Source organism: Poecilia formosa, unplaced genomic scaffold (genome assembly GCF_000485575.1).
Source record: "Poecilia formosa unplaced genomic scaffold, Poecilia_formosa-5.1.2 Scaffold4, whole genome shotgun sequence".
Lineage (NCBI taxonomy): Eukaryota > Metazoa > Chordata > Actinopteri > Cyprinodontiformes > Poeciliidae > Poecilia > Poecilia formosa.
This window is the reverse complement of record NW_006799943.1, coordinates 808185-826506: the sequence shown is the minus strand read 5'-3', so window position 1 is coordinate 826506 and position 18322 is coordinate 808185. Positions and strand designations below refer to the sequence as shown.

Here is an 18322-nt window from a genome sequence, read left to right as displayed (position 1 = left end):
GCAATTCATACCGTTTGTGTTTTTTACACTCCTCAGTAATCATATAGAGTAATTATTTTACAGCAGAAAACAATAACAATAGTAATGGGATGGAATATGCAAAATTTGGGAGATCATATGCAAGAGTAAAAAGTTATAAAACAAACAATAAAATGCAGTGAAAATTCTGTGAAATAGAGAATGTAATTTTAATGAGTACAATTTAGTAGTGCAATTTTGCAGTTAGTGTAAACAGTGTTTCTTACTAGTGGCAATGGGAAGTAATTTATTGAGTAATAAACATTACCGATAATAACAAGGAGAATGTACTGTAGATATGCACACATACAAAATCACGGTGATTAACTTATATCAGACCTTTCAGAGATGTTGTCTAATAAAAATCAATCAATCAATAGTTCTCATAGCTGAATTACCTCGGGCCTGACCAACATCCCAAGACTAACAGAGGTACAAGTCAAGTGACTAAAAAACTTCACAAGATCAGGATGTAATTTACTTCCCTTAAAAGTGTTTCTGTTTTACAAAAGCCCAGGGAGAAAGAAACAACCAATACTGGTTTTCAAAAGTTTACACATCTTGTTGGGAATTTTTTGTTGTTGTTATTTTAACTAGATCTTGATAAATCAGACCTTCATGTGACATTTATCCTGCACAAATCAAATTAAAAGCGCAAACAATGAAAGGGCCAGGGTGAGAGAAGTTGCATTGATATTGCATAGAAATGCAACACTTAATCTAATAATTTTTTAAGCAGCTTTTATAAAATTTTTCAGCAAATAAAAATTAGATTACTATCTTCAATTGATAGTAGGCTCACACCTGCTATCAATTAAAGAAAAACTGATTAACGCTACAGAGTCAGACCTTCATAGAGCCACTAACCAAAACCAAGATTTTGCTTTGATACAGTCACTGATTTTCACTGATTTTCAGTGACTGTAAAATGATTAATTGCAACCAGACAAAAGGAATAAGATAGACCATCTGTCAGTCAAGTCACTTTAATTTGCAACTGACGGTGCTCAGTGCTCTGTTCCTCTGGAAAACCCTATATGCACCCTCATTATTTCAGTAGGGTCTGGTTGTTTCATTAGAATTAAACGAATTCTGTTTATTTTACTTTGATTGCTATATTTGTTCGGAAAATGTATTGTTGGTTAAGAAGCAGAGTTCAGTGAGCTACAACCGGAAAACCTGCCAAATCCTCTGTGGTAAAGCCAAATTCTCCTCAGCCATTTGTCTGAGGCGAGGCTATGGCTGGTTGCTATGCCACAAACAGTACGCACAAGATGATCCATAAAGGTTCAATGTTGCTGAGGTCAGGCCATTCAATCCTCAGCTATCAAACTCTAGAGGTTTGAGAGGGAAACGTTGATATAACGTAGCATAGAGGTTGGACCCAAAGAATTATACTGCCACTCGTGCAGAATGTTATTCTGTACGAGTGGCATTGGCTCTGATGACAAGCCTCATTTTTCCAGTGATGGAGGTGCCGCCGTGACATGGTCTCAACAAAAAACTGATTAGCATTGGCAGAGAGGATTTGGCAAATTTTCCACGAGTACAACTCCAAAAAACTTACTTACCACATTTGTAAGAAAATATGGTGCCACATTTTCTTACAATTGTGGCACCACAGATGTCACACTCCAGTCCCTGAGACTGTTCTGACATTTTATTGGTGAAAGTGTCGTAAAAACAATAAAAAACACTTAGACAGTTTCCTATATTTCTATCCCATAAAGAGAAAGTCAGTGGAAAATATTGTTGAAATATTACAATTTCATACAATTTCATCTACTAAAAACAAAACATTGTGAAGAAAAAGGAGTCCTAATTGGTGCACACTGTGTGCCCCAAACTGAAAACCAGCAACATGCAGCAGTTATTTTAGAACTCTTCGGGGTCACTGATCTGTGAGGAGTGTTGATGCGCAGCACGCCTGTCAGCTGTGGCAGAGGACTTGGGACCTCTAGCTGGTTCCCCGACCAGGAAACATGGCAGTTACAAAAATATTTCAGATAGTTATAGATCCCAGAAGCCAGGGCCACTCCGGTGCTGCCTGTGGCCACAATCTTATTGTTTTTAGCAGATCTGAGCTCACAAACATCCAGGCTGCCATTGGAGAGGCTCCTGTTGACTGACACTATGAACTCCGTGGATCTGTTCCCCAGCAGCCGCCTCAGCAGCCCGGACACCGCTCGTGCCTGCTCCTTGTCGTTAACCTTTGGGTTTGATATGGTCCAGAGTGGGGAAACTTACAGTTAACAATGAGAAAAAGCCAGAAGAAAACTGCAGCTACCTCACAGCTCCTTGTGAGGGACATTTTATACCCCAATTGAAAACAAAACACCCGTTTAGGTTGGAATGAGCTACGTTTTTAGATAAAGACCAGGAAGTGGTGCATGACAATAAGTAAGCCAATCAGAGGCAGAGCTCTTGTAACACATTTTGTATAAAATTAAATTCGCAGAACTGCCCTAACGAGTTAGACCTTGAGGTTTTGTGAATTCCACTGAAAGATGATGTGGGAGAAAAAACTTGCAGTACTTCCCTAACGTGTTCCAAGGCAGATACTAAACCATAATGTGTTATGCAATTGTTGGAGTTTGAGTGCAGTAACATAGCTGGTGGTCATAGAGCTCAGAGGCTGTTCCTGGTGCAGCCACTGAGATCATCACACTTCTTTCCATTTTGATATTTCTGTGTTACCCTGAAAATGCCATCTCCATGGTAAAACATGGTGATGGCAGCATCATGCTGTGCAGGATTAATAGAATTAATTACAGGACTACATGCTCCACCTAGCTGAGCCTGAGCTTTGTTGCTGGAAATAAAGGGCAAAAAATTTACAATTTCAGCTTTTTATTGGTAAATAATTTTGATGTTAATTTAACCCACTTTACAGTTCTATCATTTCCGTTTATGACAAAATCCCAAATAAATACATAGAATTTTGTAGTTCTAAAATAAGAAATCTTATGTCCATCTGTTACACAAAAGATTCACTAAAAACATATTTTGATGATTTTATTTTAACATGGCATAGTAGAAAACAGCGTGGCATCACATTCTTCCGTATTCTATTGAAAAGTACAAAAACAAAGTCAATTCATCTCGGAAGAAAAAGTTGATCAGAAATAAAATTAATGAATAAAAATTTGCATGTGACACACCATGTACCTAGCAACCAATGGAAAACATCTGAGTATCAATCTGATAAATGTACTAAAAGGTAAACATCAGATGTACATCAGCATCAAAACAAAAGTACCTAAAATATTTCAGACACATTAAGGAAAACTCTTTCAAAACAGAGTTTATGTTTAAACCTTACAGACAGAATTCACATGGCAGAACACAAATACAGATTTTAAGCTGATTGAGGAACAGTAATGGTTCTGTTCAGACACAGTTAGGGATACATGCAGAACTCGACTTGAAGGACTGAGATCATTTACTGCAAAGTAGAGCTCATTTCTCCAGGCTCTATAGCTAGCATTAGGATTTTAGATAACTTTTTATGGTCATTCTATTCATCAACCAACTGTGACTCTAATCTAATCTGTGACACCTTCTCTTAGCTCTGGAGGTAAAATGTGAGGCTGTACAGACACCTAGTGGGGTGTGGTCTCATTCCACATTTTCAAAAGTGTGGCTGGTTCATCTTGTTGTAATCAGAGGTGGATGGTAGTTTCAGGCTGATCGCTGATCACCTGATTCCAATTTTGGCTGATACCAATTTTTGTCTGAGAAGTTGCTAAAAATTTTGGCAAGTGGACTGACTTCTGTCAACTGAACATATGCAGAAATGACCTGGTGGGCAGGGAGGTCACTCAGCCCTCTGACATCAAAGCAGAAAAGGACAGAGGCTGATTATCAGACTTTTGCAGAGATGGTTAAGATCAGTGGATAAGACCAGCTTCTCATGCAAGTATCGATCAATCTCCCAACACTAAGGAACTCCAGGTTGATTAATCAGTCCATCCATAGTTACAACAACCTCCTCTAGTTAGTTTTAAAAATGAGAATTTATTTATCCTTTGTCATAATAACCCTAAGCAACTATTTTCTATGTAAGAGTTTTATTAATGTTTTAACTATTTTGCCTCTAATAAATTCTCAAAGACCGCATGTTTGTGCACAGGAAATTGTTTTGCAAGTCTGCCATCTCCAACACATAAAAAGGCACTTTAAGACTATTTCACCTTGTTAGGACACATTAGTTGGTGTAATTTGGATGTTTAAGACGAAGGTTTTAGGATTAAACTGCTTCGTTCTAGTGACACCCAGCTCTCTGCTTCACGTTGCACTAAACAGCTCTATGAGAAATTAAAAACACAAGCTGAATGAAGTAAAAACTACAAAAACTTAACAGTAAAATCTCATTATTTAACATGTTTCAGCACCTCAAGTCAACATGATGCAAGGCAGTACGGTGGAACAGATGCATTTCAAGGAAAAATACATCAAGACATTCAGTTAAATTTTTAACACTTAAAGTTAGACTATGCAACTTCTGAGGAAGGAAACAAAAAGATCTATACAAATGTAATATTTGTATACTATATTCTTCAGGAAACCTAGAAGCAGCTATTGACACAGTTTGTGTTATTTAGCAACTAACCAGCTCAGCTCAGAGTCAGAACTACAACCAGGACCTGCAGGTGATTTAAAGTGATGCAGTTCACACAAATGTGCATACAGTACATAAAACACACAAGTGTGTTGAGTGGTAAAAACACCGAAGTTCTCCGTCACTAGAACTTACAAGTGCGTGGCAGGGGACACTCTCCTCTGCTTGGGTCTCCTTTTCTATTAGCTCATCTTATTATCTCTTTGTTGTGTTTAGAGCTGCAAAAACACAGCTGGGGCTGGAAACAAAGCAATGGGATGAGAGCTGTCGGTTCCAATCTCATCACTGCAGGCTCTGGTGCAAAACATGCATTCAGAATTTATCAGTTCAAAAGTTCAAAATGTCAAATCCTACATTTCCAGAGGACAGCATAGAGAATGCACTGTGTGAATGCACTGGTCAAATATTTTAGTATTTAAATGTTTGGCTTGTTGCAAGTGGAAATCTCTTCCTTCCTACACATTGCAGCACCTGATTGAGGCAGAGGGGGGCAGTGTTTCGCTCATTTTACATTGGAAACCTGATATTTCAGGAATATTACGTTTTCATTAAAAGCACAAAAGGAAGGAAACGTGTTTGATCAGTTATGCCTCTGTTGTGACAATGGATCCCGGCTGTATGTTTGTTGGAAAGCCTGTTTATTTCCCTCAACATGGAGACACATTTGTCAGAAAAACTCAGTGTCGACCTGTAGAGTTCAGTTTGTTGGTTCCACCAAAGAAAAAACAGCCAAACCCTCTCTGTCAACACCAGGCAGTTCATTCTGATGATTCTGGTTTGGAGCAGTTTGTTGGATTAGATATTGAAAAGGATAAAATCAAACACACACATTTCCTTTCATTTTTGTTAATATTAAGCCATCTCATATTTCATACAAACAAGTTTCTCTTCAGAAGGATTAGAAAAAAAGAAAAGAAATTAGAATCATTTTTTTCCTGTAAGTTCAATAGCCATTCCAATCTATTTGGACCAAACTGATTCATCACTGGTTTGAATCAGCCATAAAGTTGAAGTCACAGACAGATGACTGATGGTTGACACCGTTTGTGAAGTTGAAATTACTGGGGTGCTGTGGTGGTGCAGGGGCAAAGCACAACCCACGTCTTGAGGCCATAATTCTCGTGGCGGTGGTCGCAGCAAATGTCCCGGCCTGATGACATTTGCCGCATGTCTTCCCCCTCTCTCATTACCCTCTTTTCTGTCCAACTACTTTCAAATAAAGGCCACTAGAGTCAACAAAACCTTAAAAAAAAGTTTAAATTACTATCAAGATAATAACTGACATGTCAACTAAATGTGTCTGCAAGTACCATTTGTGTTGAAGGTCCCTGGTGTTTATCAAGAAGTCTCTCTTAAAAGTTTTTAGACAATATATAATGACAGATTTTTATTGCCAATAGAAAATAGATGAATTTTTTAGTACTTATTCACAGATAACTATACAATAATTTCTGGATAAGCTTGTTTCTCCCCAGTTAAAATGTTTCCTCATCTTGCAGGTTCATCAGCTACACATGAAATTACTGTCCAGCTTCTACTGAAAATAACTACATGTCTCACCTTTTTATATATATATATATATATAAAAACCTGCTTGAGAGGATATCAGCCAGTAACTATAGCTCTATATTCTCCTCATATGGACAAGCATAACTAAATGCTAAAACCAAACCGTGAAGTGGATTGAGGTGTCAATCAAGCTGACTCTTCTCCATTATGGCCCGCCAGGATTTTTGGGAGTGAGTGTTAAAAAGACAAACAACCAAAACGTAGAAACAACACAAAGGTGAGGTGTGCAACGGCTTCACGTTTCAGGTTCAGGACTGCTGACTGCTCCACTGGTTGGCCATGGGCCTGCGAAGCAACTCTTCCACATGACGGGCAACATCCATCGTGTCCTCCAGGTCGAAATCTCCGTCTGGATCCAGCATGTTGTCACTACTGGCCACACAACAGAAGCAGAAGTTAGGATGTTAATGAAGCACAGGAATCTGTTTACTGACTTAGCGGTGTCAATCACACTGGTGTATGATATTTACATATCAGATATTTATATCAGTGCATACCTAATATCACATTTTTTAATGTGTATTTTATTTTGTATGCCTGCTATTTTGAATATCATTTTAAAGATTCAGCTCAACAAACTAAAATGTCTCAATTTTACAAACTGATTGGTTGTTGCCTCCCAATTGTATCAAGGACCTTAAATCATTCATTTTCTTCTTTTCATTGTCGTTATGCATATACTGAGAGCATTAAAGATAAATGAATGCTAATGTTCTTGGACCAATAAGAAATTCAATTGCTTAATTTTGCTTTGGTGTACAAAACTCAAAATATTTGCTTTCATCTGTTTATGAGACAAAATATCATATCTGAACCCAAAATGCAGCAAAGGAGTACTGCAATCCAATTGCTCCAGGTTTTATGGTAAGCTGTACATAAAGTGCCAGTGTAACTAAACAGCAGACGAGGTTATGAAGAACACCACTGTGTGTTTACATGGAGGAGTAGACGCCAAAGTTGTTGGAATGGCTCCCAGAGGACGAGGCTGTCTGGTCCATGAATACAACTCCAGCGCAGGGCTCAGGGTTTGGGGTGGTGAATCTACCAGACATGAAAACATCTTCAGTAATAAGAACAAAAAAAAGAACTGCAACTTTAATATTTACAGATTGACTCAGTGAATCAGAGTTTCAAACCCTAAAGATATCCAACCATGAGTAAGACACTGAACAGTGCTGTGAGTATTTGACCTCATAGATTCAGTTTTTTTTTAAAATCATACTCAAATATTTCATATAAATTCACTTAATAGACTAAGTTTCAAAACTGATCGTTTCATTTATTAAGGATGAAAAGCCAATCCAATCTGGATCGTGTGACAATGTAACCAACTCATGCATACATAAAAAAAAAAAAAAGAAAAAGAAAAATCTTACTAGCCACACCCAGGTCTGATTACCATCAGACCTGTATATTCAAAAAATATCTTCAACAGAAAATGTCTGACAGTATGGAGCAGTCTAAATCAGAAAACAAAACATATGTACATGACTAAAGGAACCTGAGAGCAGGTAACATTATGTTCTCGGTTTTTATTCTCCCTCTAGAAGTTAAACCTAGCTCTGGTATTCTAGAAGTGACCTTGAAGGGGGAATCTGCTGGCCAGTACCTTCACCATCATCCTATGTATGAGGGAGCGCTGCAGAGTTAACAGGACCATGCAGTTCACTGCTGCAACATGCTCTGAAACATTTAGGTTTGACTTAAAAAACAAAAACAAAAAAAAAAAAATCAATCTTAAGAGGAAAGACATTTCCAGACCCATTAGAATGAAAACATATAAAATACTACAAGAATGGCTGAAAATGTATATTTTTGTTAGGGGCTTTTGAAGTACAGTGGTTCATTTTCCATTTTACTGTAGAATTAGCTTTAAATAATCTTGTCCTTGTTCTCTAGATACTGCATGAGGTTTTTCTTTTTAGTTCATGACATGCATTTTAATATCCATTAGACAGGGTAGAAGTACAGCACTGTTACAATCTGGGTTTTGTGGGATTTAATACTATACTTTGATACTTGCTATCAATAACTGTCAGAGATATTATGGAATCAACTTACTCTGGTACAACTTGTTTGATTTGCGGTTTAACGTATCCATCCACTGGTTTCGCTGGAAGATAAATAGCCTCCTTTAGCCACCATTTACAGTCATACTGATGAAACCCTTTAAAAAGTACGTGCTGATGATCAAAACTAAGCAGTTGGTACACATACAGAGTGGAGGGGTGTAGTACTTGGCAAAGACCTCATCCTTGGCCCGGTCAGGGTAAAGAAACAGAAGATGGTTCAAGTCACTTATGCGGTCAGCCAGGGAGCGAATGGAGAAGTCCTTCGTTGTGTAAGGCAGCAGATTCCAGACCAGCCTTTCACCTACACAATTAGATCAAAGATGACAATGCTAGATTCAGTAAAGATTGGTTTCTTACTGGGGTTACCAAAACCACCATACACACTAGTCAACCAATAGGAAGACGTATGAAGCCTTCCTATTGGTAATAATATTCCAGGTGTTTACAGGATACTGTTCCAGCCACTGAAGGAGTTACTGCAGCTATTAACTCTTTACTTTCTCATCTTGTGTTTTAGTGTGCATGTTCCATTTTCTCAAACCTCCAGTTGCCCATGACTGATGGCTGCGCACACCGAGCTAGGTTCTGCTGCTGCTGGAACTTTCTTCCTGTTAAACAGGACTTCAGATACATGAATGCTCAATATGACGAACTGTTGCAAATTTAATGACTATCCGAGTTCCCTTGGATAGAAAACTTTTTCACCAATTTCAATAATAAACTGAACTTGACTGCATTGTCTGATGATTGGGACTAAACTGGAATCTAAGTTATGGACTTTGAAACCGTCTGTATGATTGAACTGAATGCACAATATGTTTTTGTAAATAAGATTTTTTTCTGTCCAGTGTCTAAAGATGATCATTTTTGACAGGTGTATTAATAACTGATGTGAACTGAAAACCGTAGCCAGTGGTTTGTGTTTTCTATCTTTTTTTTTTTTAAATCTAATGTGTTTTAATGATTCTCCTTCTAGTCTCCATCCCTGAACATTGGTCTGTTTTGGTTTTAGGCTCCTATGTATGCCATTATACTGCGTTAACTGTAGGCTACCTGGCTAAATGTTTTATAAAGATAGCTGTGTGACCTGGCTATTCTGTAGTGTCTGTATATCCCAGTTATTGGAATAAGTGTTTATATATACACACATTCTGGATTATGTGTTTTTGATTTTTTTTTTTTGCAGATAGTCTTCTTGTCTAATGTACTTTTTCTAACAGAATAGCCAAACTTCAGCTGTGTTTTGAACTGAACTGGTTGTCCTGCTGTTGGAAGGGATGCAAAATCTAAGGCTACATTCACACACCAGGTCTTGATGCTCATTTCCAATGTTTTGGGGAAATCCAATTTTTTGTGTGGTAATACAATTAGTTAGTCCCAACAGTGATTAGCATTGTTTTCAGAAGTAATAACTTCTGTTCCATCCACAAACGGATTTTGAAGTTTATTCAGCAATGGGAGCCAACAGTATAGTGACAGAATTCTTACATATCATATTAAACAATTTTCAGCCTTTGTTTATGTCATAATTTACTGCATCAGGCTTCTTCTGTCGCAGAATTATGATGCACATCTCACGTCAATGACATAACCATTACTACTTTAATTAAGAATATTGTAATATTCAATTTACATGTCATCTAACCTAATACAGCCCGATTGTTTTTTTTACCTTGTTTGTTGGGATTTTCAGCCACCCAGGCAATAGTGATGCCTCCGATCTCAGAATCACTAAAACGCAGCAGGAAGGTGCCGTTGGGTTTAGACATCAGCATGTCCTGAGCCTGCTGCTTGTTCACAAACCCAAGAATAGCCCTGAAATCACATCCATGGGGGAAATTAACCCAAATGTCTTTTTTCCTGAGTCAAACATTAAAAAGTGTGAAACTTTCAATAAATGCTAACAGTGAAAAAAAATAGACAAATAATGCACCATTTTAAGTTTACATTAAAAAAACAGCTTTTTTGAAAAGAGTCACATAATTCATACCCATCATTCCAATGAGGTTTCAGGTGTTTCTTCATGAGCTCTACAACGCCATCAAACCACTGCCAAAAAGTAAAGTTGCGTCCAGGCAGGTTTTCCTGTTAAATCACATCAAATCTGTCAGTTTGTTTCCAGAAATTACTGAAAAAAATCTTAAACCAGAGACAACTGTAACAACACAAGTTGGTTCATATAAAATAGCTAAGTATTATGTGGCACAGCTTTAACAAATAAAACTAATGGTAACAGAGAAGTCAAGTTGTGATATTCCTCAAATATACTTTCTCTAACCATCAACTTCATTAGAGTAAATGGCTCTGGTACAGTAACTGCTGCCAAGGTTTAGAACAACAAGCAGCTGCTATATTTAAAGTTTCCCCATTTAGACACTGCAAATAATTAAGCTTAAATTCCTGACATTTTATTGGTATTCATTTAGTCTTAGCTAAGAGCAGTCACATTCACCTGCTGGGAGAAAAGCTTAAATGAGAAAATGAGCCGGCCTCACCCGGTTGAACTGGGCCCAGGAAATAGTCATGTTACGGTAATCCTCAGGGTTATTACTGCTGTTTGAAAACGCTTTCTGTGCCAGGAAGACCAGGTTATCTTCCGTCAGGCCACGCCCACTGTGCATTTCTGCCTTGTACTTCATATCAAGGGCTTCACAAAGCTGGGTCCACAGCACTTTGTCAGGGACAAGAAATGGCACTCTTCCCTAATGAAAGAACAGTGTTAATAAAAGTATGGCTAGCTAAGGCAGGGCAGGGATTCCTTTAATTTACCACCATTTTTTCCACTACTTTTATTTTAGATCATAAAAAGCCAAATCCTTTTAGTTTAGAGCATTTAATTGTTGCAAGTTAAAACTAAAAACATGTACTGTGTTTAATGCAAGGAAAATTTGAGCTTCTTTGCTATTAAAATGAATAAGTAGAAATCTGTTGGTACATTCTTACTTTAAACACCTTATTTTAACTTCATCTGAAGACAGATATTTAACATTTTCCTCTGTGCTGGCTTCTTGGAAGCATTAGAAGGAAAACAGACTGAAAGCATTTAAGAAACTAAAACAATTACAATGATTACCATAATATAAAAAGCTGCATTAAACATTACTTTCGTGTTTTCTTGTATATGAACTGTAAAGTTTCAGATTGTAGAAAAGGCCATTAAAAATTCATACTTTTGAGGACCAGTATCTTACCGGCTCAGCAAAGGCGTTGTCCCACAGGACTGTTGCCGTGGCGTTATTGTCCTGACTGCCATGGACAATCACAACGACCGGTAGAGACAGAGTCTGCAGGTCAAACATAAAACATTAAAGTCAACAGGTAAACAAAAGCATTCTGAAATTATTTGAATGGGTTAGGATTGAACAGAACCATAGAACAGTACTTTTACTGGACTGTTTTATGGTTCCGATAGTAAAAAAATAAATGAAATATTTTAAGGCTTCCATGTGAATGACCTTGACATGAAACACCAGCTCGTTTCCTCCAATGCTGAACTGGGACTCAAACAGAATTGTAAACTTCTCCTCTGTCACAGACTCGGCACCTCGACGATCCGAACGCTTAATTCGCTTCAGTGACTGTGAGAGAACAAACAAGTGACATGTTAGACATGAAGCACTTCACCACAACAAGCAGAGTGGTAAATGTGTAACTTTTTAAAACCAAAAGCTCCTACACAGACAAAAAAGGGGATGAAATCCCTAAACTGGCTGAGGTTTTGGGATTCATTGAACTTTGAGCTTTAAAGCTAAAGAAATTACCAACACACAGACTGGATCACTTTGTCAAAATGAGTCAAACTGTACACTGCAGTAGTGTTTTCCATCATGTACGATGTGATCAAAATTTAGGAAGTCGATACTAGAGGTGTGCCAATTGATCGGCCACCGATCATAATCGGCCGATTTCCGTGAAAGTGTATGATCGGTGATCGCCGATCACGGTCTCTTGTTGCTGATCACCTTTTAGCAGCCTGCCTGTGCAGCTGGTCTCCTCTTTCCTTCACACTGCGCAGCAACAAATCCTAAGCAGTGTGGAACTATAACGTACTGAGTGAATGGGGAAGTTTGCGTGTTGTGGCGGAAAATTGAAGCACGTGGGGTGAAGCACCTCAAAATGGATCAACACGACGAATCTAATATGGCATAAAAACAATGCCATACTTGACGGAGTTTGGCTATATTGAATAAAAAAAAATACATCAGATAGCAGGTAAAGCAGCGCACAGCTACAAACACTCACCCGGATTAGCATGACGGTCAGAAAGCTAAACAAATAACCCGCAAAATTATTTAAGTCTTCGAACTGCGATGCAAGACGCTGGTTCTGCTCTCACTGTTGAACCGCTGCTACGCTACAGGTAGTAATATTTCACAGACCGAGCGCAACTTCTGCTCCACCTGGTAGTGACTCTCACACTGAACCTCTGAAGCTGCAGCATCCAACTTAAAAAAATAAATTTTACATGCGTATTAAAACTTCTCGCTGTCCTAACATGAGACAGAATCTCTGAAAAAAAATAATCGATCTCCTCCCTGTTCTGCATAATTACTCCGCTGAGTCAGAAACAGCCACTCAGAACTAGCTGTAATCAGCTAGCCGCCATGCTATCAGGAAGTTTTCATTCAGTAACTCTGGATTGTTTATTGTAATGGATCCTGTATTTGCCTTTGAATGTTAAGTTTTATACTTGAATTTTTTGGCAATGTTGAGAGGTTTTATTTTGACTTCTCATTATTTAGCCTCTTCAGAGCCTTCATATGTTTTCAGTCTGTTAAAGATAGCATTACCGATAACAGTACAATTTGCACAATGCCTTTTTTGTTTTTTTCTTGGAAAAAGTTATTAAAAACAAGTTTTGTCTAAATTAAGGTGAATTCATGGTTCATTTTTCCACATAATGTAACCGGTAGTGTTTATGATAAAAAAATAATAATTACGTGATCGGTATCGGTAATCGGCCCTCATGGGCGATCGGAATTGGCAGGAAAAAACCTGATCGGCACATCTCTAGTCAATACTTATTATTAATAGGGATCCACATCAACAAAGGTATTGGCCGATGTTGGTCATTTTTTTTTCACACATCGTATCGGTTCTATATGTGAAACTGGGCCGATATTAAAACTGATGTTTATTTCCATCTTGTTGCCATTTGTGTTTCTGGATGTGGATATGATTAAGTTGGCTCTTTGGTCATGTGACAGCAAAGTAGTGCAGGATTGTGGGGAGTTTAACTGAAGCACAGTACAAATGTATGTTTTTTTCATGGTGTTGAAAGTGGATGGAAATGTCTACAGCTATGGTAAAAATGAAGAGACCACTTCAAATGATCAGTTTCTCTGATTTTACTTTTCATAGGTATATGTTTGAGTAGAATGAACATTGTTCTTTTATTCTATGATCTACTGGCAACACGTCTCTGAAATTCCAAGCAAAAACAAATTGCATTTATTAGCAGAAAATGAGAAATGGTCAAAATAACAAAAAAGATGCAGTGCTTTCAGACCTCAAATAATGCAAAGTAAACAAGTTCATATTCATTTAAAAACAATAATGTTTTAACTCCGGAAGAGTTCAGAAATAAGTGTGGTGAAATAACCAGTAGGTTTCCAATGGGGTTCAGTGCGGTGGGCTCAAGTTTTTCCAGAGCTGCATATAAATGTGACATCTGTAAATCTTGGCTATTGGCCATAAAAGCAATAATATTGGCTATTGATATCAGCCCAGATTCTTATATTGGTGCATCCCTTGTGATTATTGATTGATATTGTTTCTAAGCAAACAATTTACTGAGTGCAGAATTTACTGAGTGCAGTAAAACAGTTTACCATGTTCCGGAAGTGTGCACTTAGAGTGCCTGTGGCCTGGTGGTACTCCATTACACAGTTGTTGTTAAGGATTTCTCCACTGCTTTCACTGTCAAGCGGAAAGACATGTAGACAGACATTAATTTCTCTATACTATCCCTTTAAGAAAAAAGCTAAACTAAATTCGATCCAAGGCTAATTCCAGTTAACTGTATAACAATAAAACATCTTATACAATGATGATCTTTAATTTTTTTTTTTTTTTAACATTCTTTTATCTGTGACTTGTCACTTTAGTTTGTTAGTGTGTAGACTGGTAAAGAGGCAGTGGTAGAGTTCAGGTGAATAAAAAAAAAAAAGTTTCCCTCTGTGTTCACACACTGAACACGGACAACATGTTGTCACTTTGAAACTGTGAAATGTTTCACCCAAGAAACTCTTTAACCCATCTTTGCAATCACTCTTACTGCTTTATATATATATATTATATATATAAACCTAAAGTAAATAAAGAAACAATCCTTAGCCTGGTAGGGACACAATTGAAGCCTGGTGGCCCGCCAGGCTTATGATGCACAGGAGGAGACCCTGCCCAGGGTTAGCAGAAAACAGTCTTTTCACCAGGGCAGCCATTTGTCTCAACTCATGGAATGTATCAATTACTGTACATCTACATTAACCACAATTAAAGCTGTAATGTTTTATTTAAAAAAATCTGAAATATTTGCCTTTTCTTATCCAATAAAATGTCTGGTGGAGGTTTTGAATGAGACAAGTTTCCATCCAGCCCGCTCCTCACCTGTGTGTGCTTTCATTCTTCAGCAAAGCTTTGGCTTGCTGCTCGCTAACAATGACAGCCTTGACCTGCGGTGGGTTCATGTGGACATTGAGCTTCCCCCCCACAAGAAGACGGACAGTAGCTGCGAACTTTGTCTGGGTCTTTAACACCTGGGGCGGCTGCTTTTCTATGATGAAGGTGCTGAAATACAAACACAGCAACATGATGATCAGCAGTTTACAGCTGACTGATGAACATCAGAGTACGGATTAAGAGAAAGTCAATGAGAGATTATTCACTGCATTAGAAGAAAAATTTAATGGAAAAACAAAAAGTGAAAAAAATTGTAGTAGAGTTGTCACCATTCTAATAATTTAGATCATTTTTGATATTGCAGCAGTACTTTGAGTGAAATTGTTATTTTGTGGTAAAGAGCAAAAGTACAATTAATTCCAATAGGACAACATTTTAACTTTCGTAATTGGGGCAAAACTAATACAATTGAGCTCTTGTTTAGAAAAAAATATATGTAAATATTAATACATTTGTAAGTGTAACTTCTCCTGTTAAATCCCCAAAATATAAAACAATATACTAGTATAATGTTAATATCCCTAACATACAGTTTAACATCCCGTATGTTGGTGCATGTCGCCTGTATGGATGACATGCACCAACACGTCGCTCCACTCAGTTGTGGAAAACAATTAGATTGTTTTAGGACTGCCTGGGAAAGATTTCCAGAGAAAAAAAATCTGATTGATCCAAATACACATTGTGCATATAAATGAGATCTGTTGAAAGTCCCTGCATGACTTCATGTGTTCAATATGGAAAAATATGTGACTTTTACCTTGTGACCAGGGCAGAGATGATGTCAGTAATGTCAGCGTTGAGTTTGGTGAGCAGCTCTTCTATTGAACCAGGCAAAGGGAGCTGCTGGGTAAGATGCTCACAGCGCCGAATCTGCTGTCGGTTCTGCCAAATCAGGTCTGCCAGCTTCTCGCACCTTTACAAGAAGGAAAAGGAGAAATACCTCAAAAGTTTATTCACAAAATAAAAATGAATGTCTATAACATGCACATTTTTTATTCAGTAGGAGATTAAGAATGAGTCCCTCCAGGATTTCGTGTTTGTTTTTTGCCAATCAAAATCACTGATGATGTGGTGCTACTTTAGAAATATTTGCAAGAATTTAGCAATAAATTCTTCATATCAATCAAGGACTATAATTTGACATCAAGTAAAGCTGACATAGAAGCATGGTAGAAGTTACAAATGCTGCCACCTGCAGGTGGGGGTTAGAATCACTTTAAAGCAAAGTTTATTGTAAATTTGCTGCAAATTTACAATAAATTCACAATTACTCAGTAGCACAAAAAAAATGCAAGGATCTGATATTGCATGAATTTCCTTGATCACAGAATTAAAAAAAAAAAAAAAAAAAACCCTCCCAACAAGAAAAGAAAAGAAAGAAAAAGCTCGGAGGAGCGAAATCTGTCCAGGTTTTACCAGGACTGCAGAACGTCCAGCCCCCCCTCATGAGGGCCCCCGTTGCCAGCCAGCTGCTGTCTCCTCTTCCACTGAATGAGTTCCTCGTCCAGGATAAGAGTCTGCTGTTTCCTCAGTAAACCCAGAGTCTTCTGGTGCTGATCTGCCAGGTCCTACCAGCAGAGAATCATCTGTGTGTAAACCTGACTTCATAAGCTCACAGCAAACAAACTCTGGTTCAATGAAAATGTCACGTTTGAACACATCCTCCGTCTCAGCCACAGTCCAACAACATGCACTGACATGTCAATCTGCTTGGCTGTGGAAAACTATTTGAGCTTTTCAGAACTGGTTGGAAAAGATTCCCAGGAATTATTTCAAAACCATTAGCAAAGCTCTAGATCCAGTTAGCAGAACCTGAGCAGATCTTCTGAAAAATTAAACATAGCAAAACTGAGAATCTTAATAAAACAAAACCTAAAGCTCATTTTAAACAGACATCGTTTATCATGTCTTGTAGTTTCCTTAGAGCAGCTCTCTCTGAACATCTGTAACAGTCAGAAGGTCCGAGTAAAGCCACCTCATTTCTACGTCCTTCTTAAGGATCTAGTGCTTACAGTGAGCTTTGATGGATGTTGTAGGAATCTTAGATCAAAGACAACACCCAGCGTGTATAAGAAGCCTGGTGGGTCACCAGGCTTTACCTACGTTTCCATCAGACACTTTTTGTGCAAACACAAACACCAACTGTGTTTTGCAAAACACTGAGAAGCATGAGGAACATAAGACTAGAAATAAGTAGTGTGTATTCATACAAGCCTGTATTTCTGTAGTGTGCTGGCCTCTCTGGCGAGCCAGGCTTCCACAGTGGCCCTCTTGCTCTGCAGGGCGGCTTCCCGCTGTGTTCGCTCTGCTGGGGGCACTGAAGACAAGCTGCTCAGCTGGGCTGGCACAGGGAAGGGCAGACAGCATGCAGGATGTTAGAAACACACTCTGGTGCACATCTCAGAGAAAAAACCATGACAAAAAAAGACTGGTGACACTAAACCAGCTGGGCATTGCAGTAAAGCCTATCTGGGCCATTTCATGCATTACAAGACACAAAGGCTGTGTACTAAATCAAGATAGCATTGATAATGAAAGCAATGCTTGCAATCAATTGATTTCATGCATTAAATCAATTCATATTCTGATGGATGAAAACAAGCTCAATAATTTCCATGTGCATGATTTGTAGTTTTTCCTCTTTCCACCAAAAACTGGATGACAGACATCTCCATCTGGTGTTTTGGTCTCACCTAGTCCTTTTTCGAAGGACACTTTTGTTTACAGAGACTTCACAATTCATTTTATTTGTAGTTAGTTTTGTTTGCTTATTCTGGATATTTAAAATGTCTTCCAGTTTTAATGTTAAACAATTGTTAGAATTTAAAGTTTAATGAATTTTGAGAATGTGTTAATGCATTATTATGCCATTACCATCATATTATTTGAAAATGGTCTAAAAATATATATATATATATAATATCATTTATCAGAATAATTTCTGGAAGAATTTAATGTCAAGAAAATTTGTTACGGTGACAAGTCCAGTATGAAGACAGAACACCTAATGACAGCCTTCGTTTGTCTAACATATTTGACATTTTAATAATTAGTTCAATTATATCAATACTGGGAAATTCTAGTAATATCCCAAAATAATTAAAACAGAAGAAAATACCTTTGAAATTCTATTCTAACATTTAATAAAAATGTGGACACAGAACAGAGGCCATGTTTGACAAATTAAACACAGGAATCCAGGAAGAGAACCTCATACTAACTATGAAGCATGGAGGTGGATGTGTCAATGCTTTGGGGGACGTCTGTTATAGCAAGACCTGACAAGAGCATCAGATGGCGTCTGAGGAAGATGACAAAAACACTAACTCTAGGCTTTAGTGGGTATGTTGTTCTGATT

At 37.9% G+C, this 18322-nt stretch overlaps 2 protein-coding genes across 5 annotated transcripts in view; both read right to left on the bottom strand.

The window, feature by feature from the left end:
* Nucleotides 1-2244, bottom strand: part of LOC103142497 (alpha-N-acetylglucosaminidase-like) — an 11401-nt gene extending 9157 nt beyond the window's left edge. The window contains exon 1 of the mRNA XM_016674716.1: nt 1918-2244. The gene's annotated coding sequence lies outside the window, so the exon portion shown is untranslated. The remainder of the gene's footprint in view (nt 1-1917) is intronic.
* Nucleotides 2245-3018: 774 nt separating this feature from the next.
* The window catches only part of LOC103142484 (signal transducer and activator of transcription 5B-like), a 21544-nt gene continuing 6240 nt past the window's right edge, over nt 3019-18322 (bottom strand). For 3 of the 4 annotated variants that reach the window (XM_016674699.1, XM_007558577.2, XM_016674708.1), the window contains 14 exons: nt 17175-17305; nt 16381-16532; nt 15722-15877; nt 14890-15069; nt 14112-14199; nt 11736-11858; nt 11472-11564; nt 10776-10982; nt 10271-10365; nt 9953-10095; nt 8426-8581; nt 8270-8321; nt 7145-7249; nt 3019-6580 (listed from right to left, as the gene is read on the bottom strand). In XM_016674699.1, the coding sequence (XP_016530185.1) occupies nt 6457-6580; nt 7145-7249; nt 8270-8321; nt 8426-8581; nt 9953-10095; nt 10271-10365; nt 10776-10982; nt 11472-11564; nt 11736-11858; nt 14112-14199; nt 14890-15069; nt 15722-15877; nt 16381-16532; nt 17175-17305 (1805 nt within the window). In that variant the 3' untranslated portion in view covers nt 3019-6456. The remainder of the gene's footprint in view (nt 6581-7144; nt 7250-8269; nt 8322-8425; nt 8582-9952; nt 10096-10270; nt 10366-10775; nt 10983-11471; nt 11565-11735; nt 11859-14111; nt 14200-14889; nt 15070-15721; nt 15878-16380; nt 16533-17174; nt 17306-18322) is intronic. The other variant, XM_016674711.1, reaches the window with a different exon arrangement.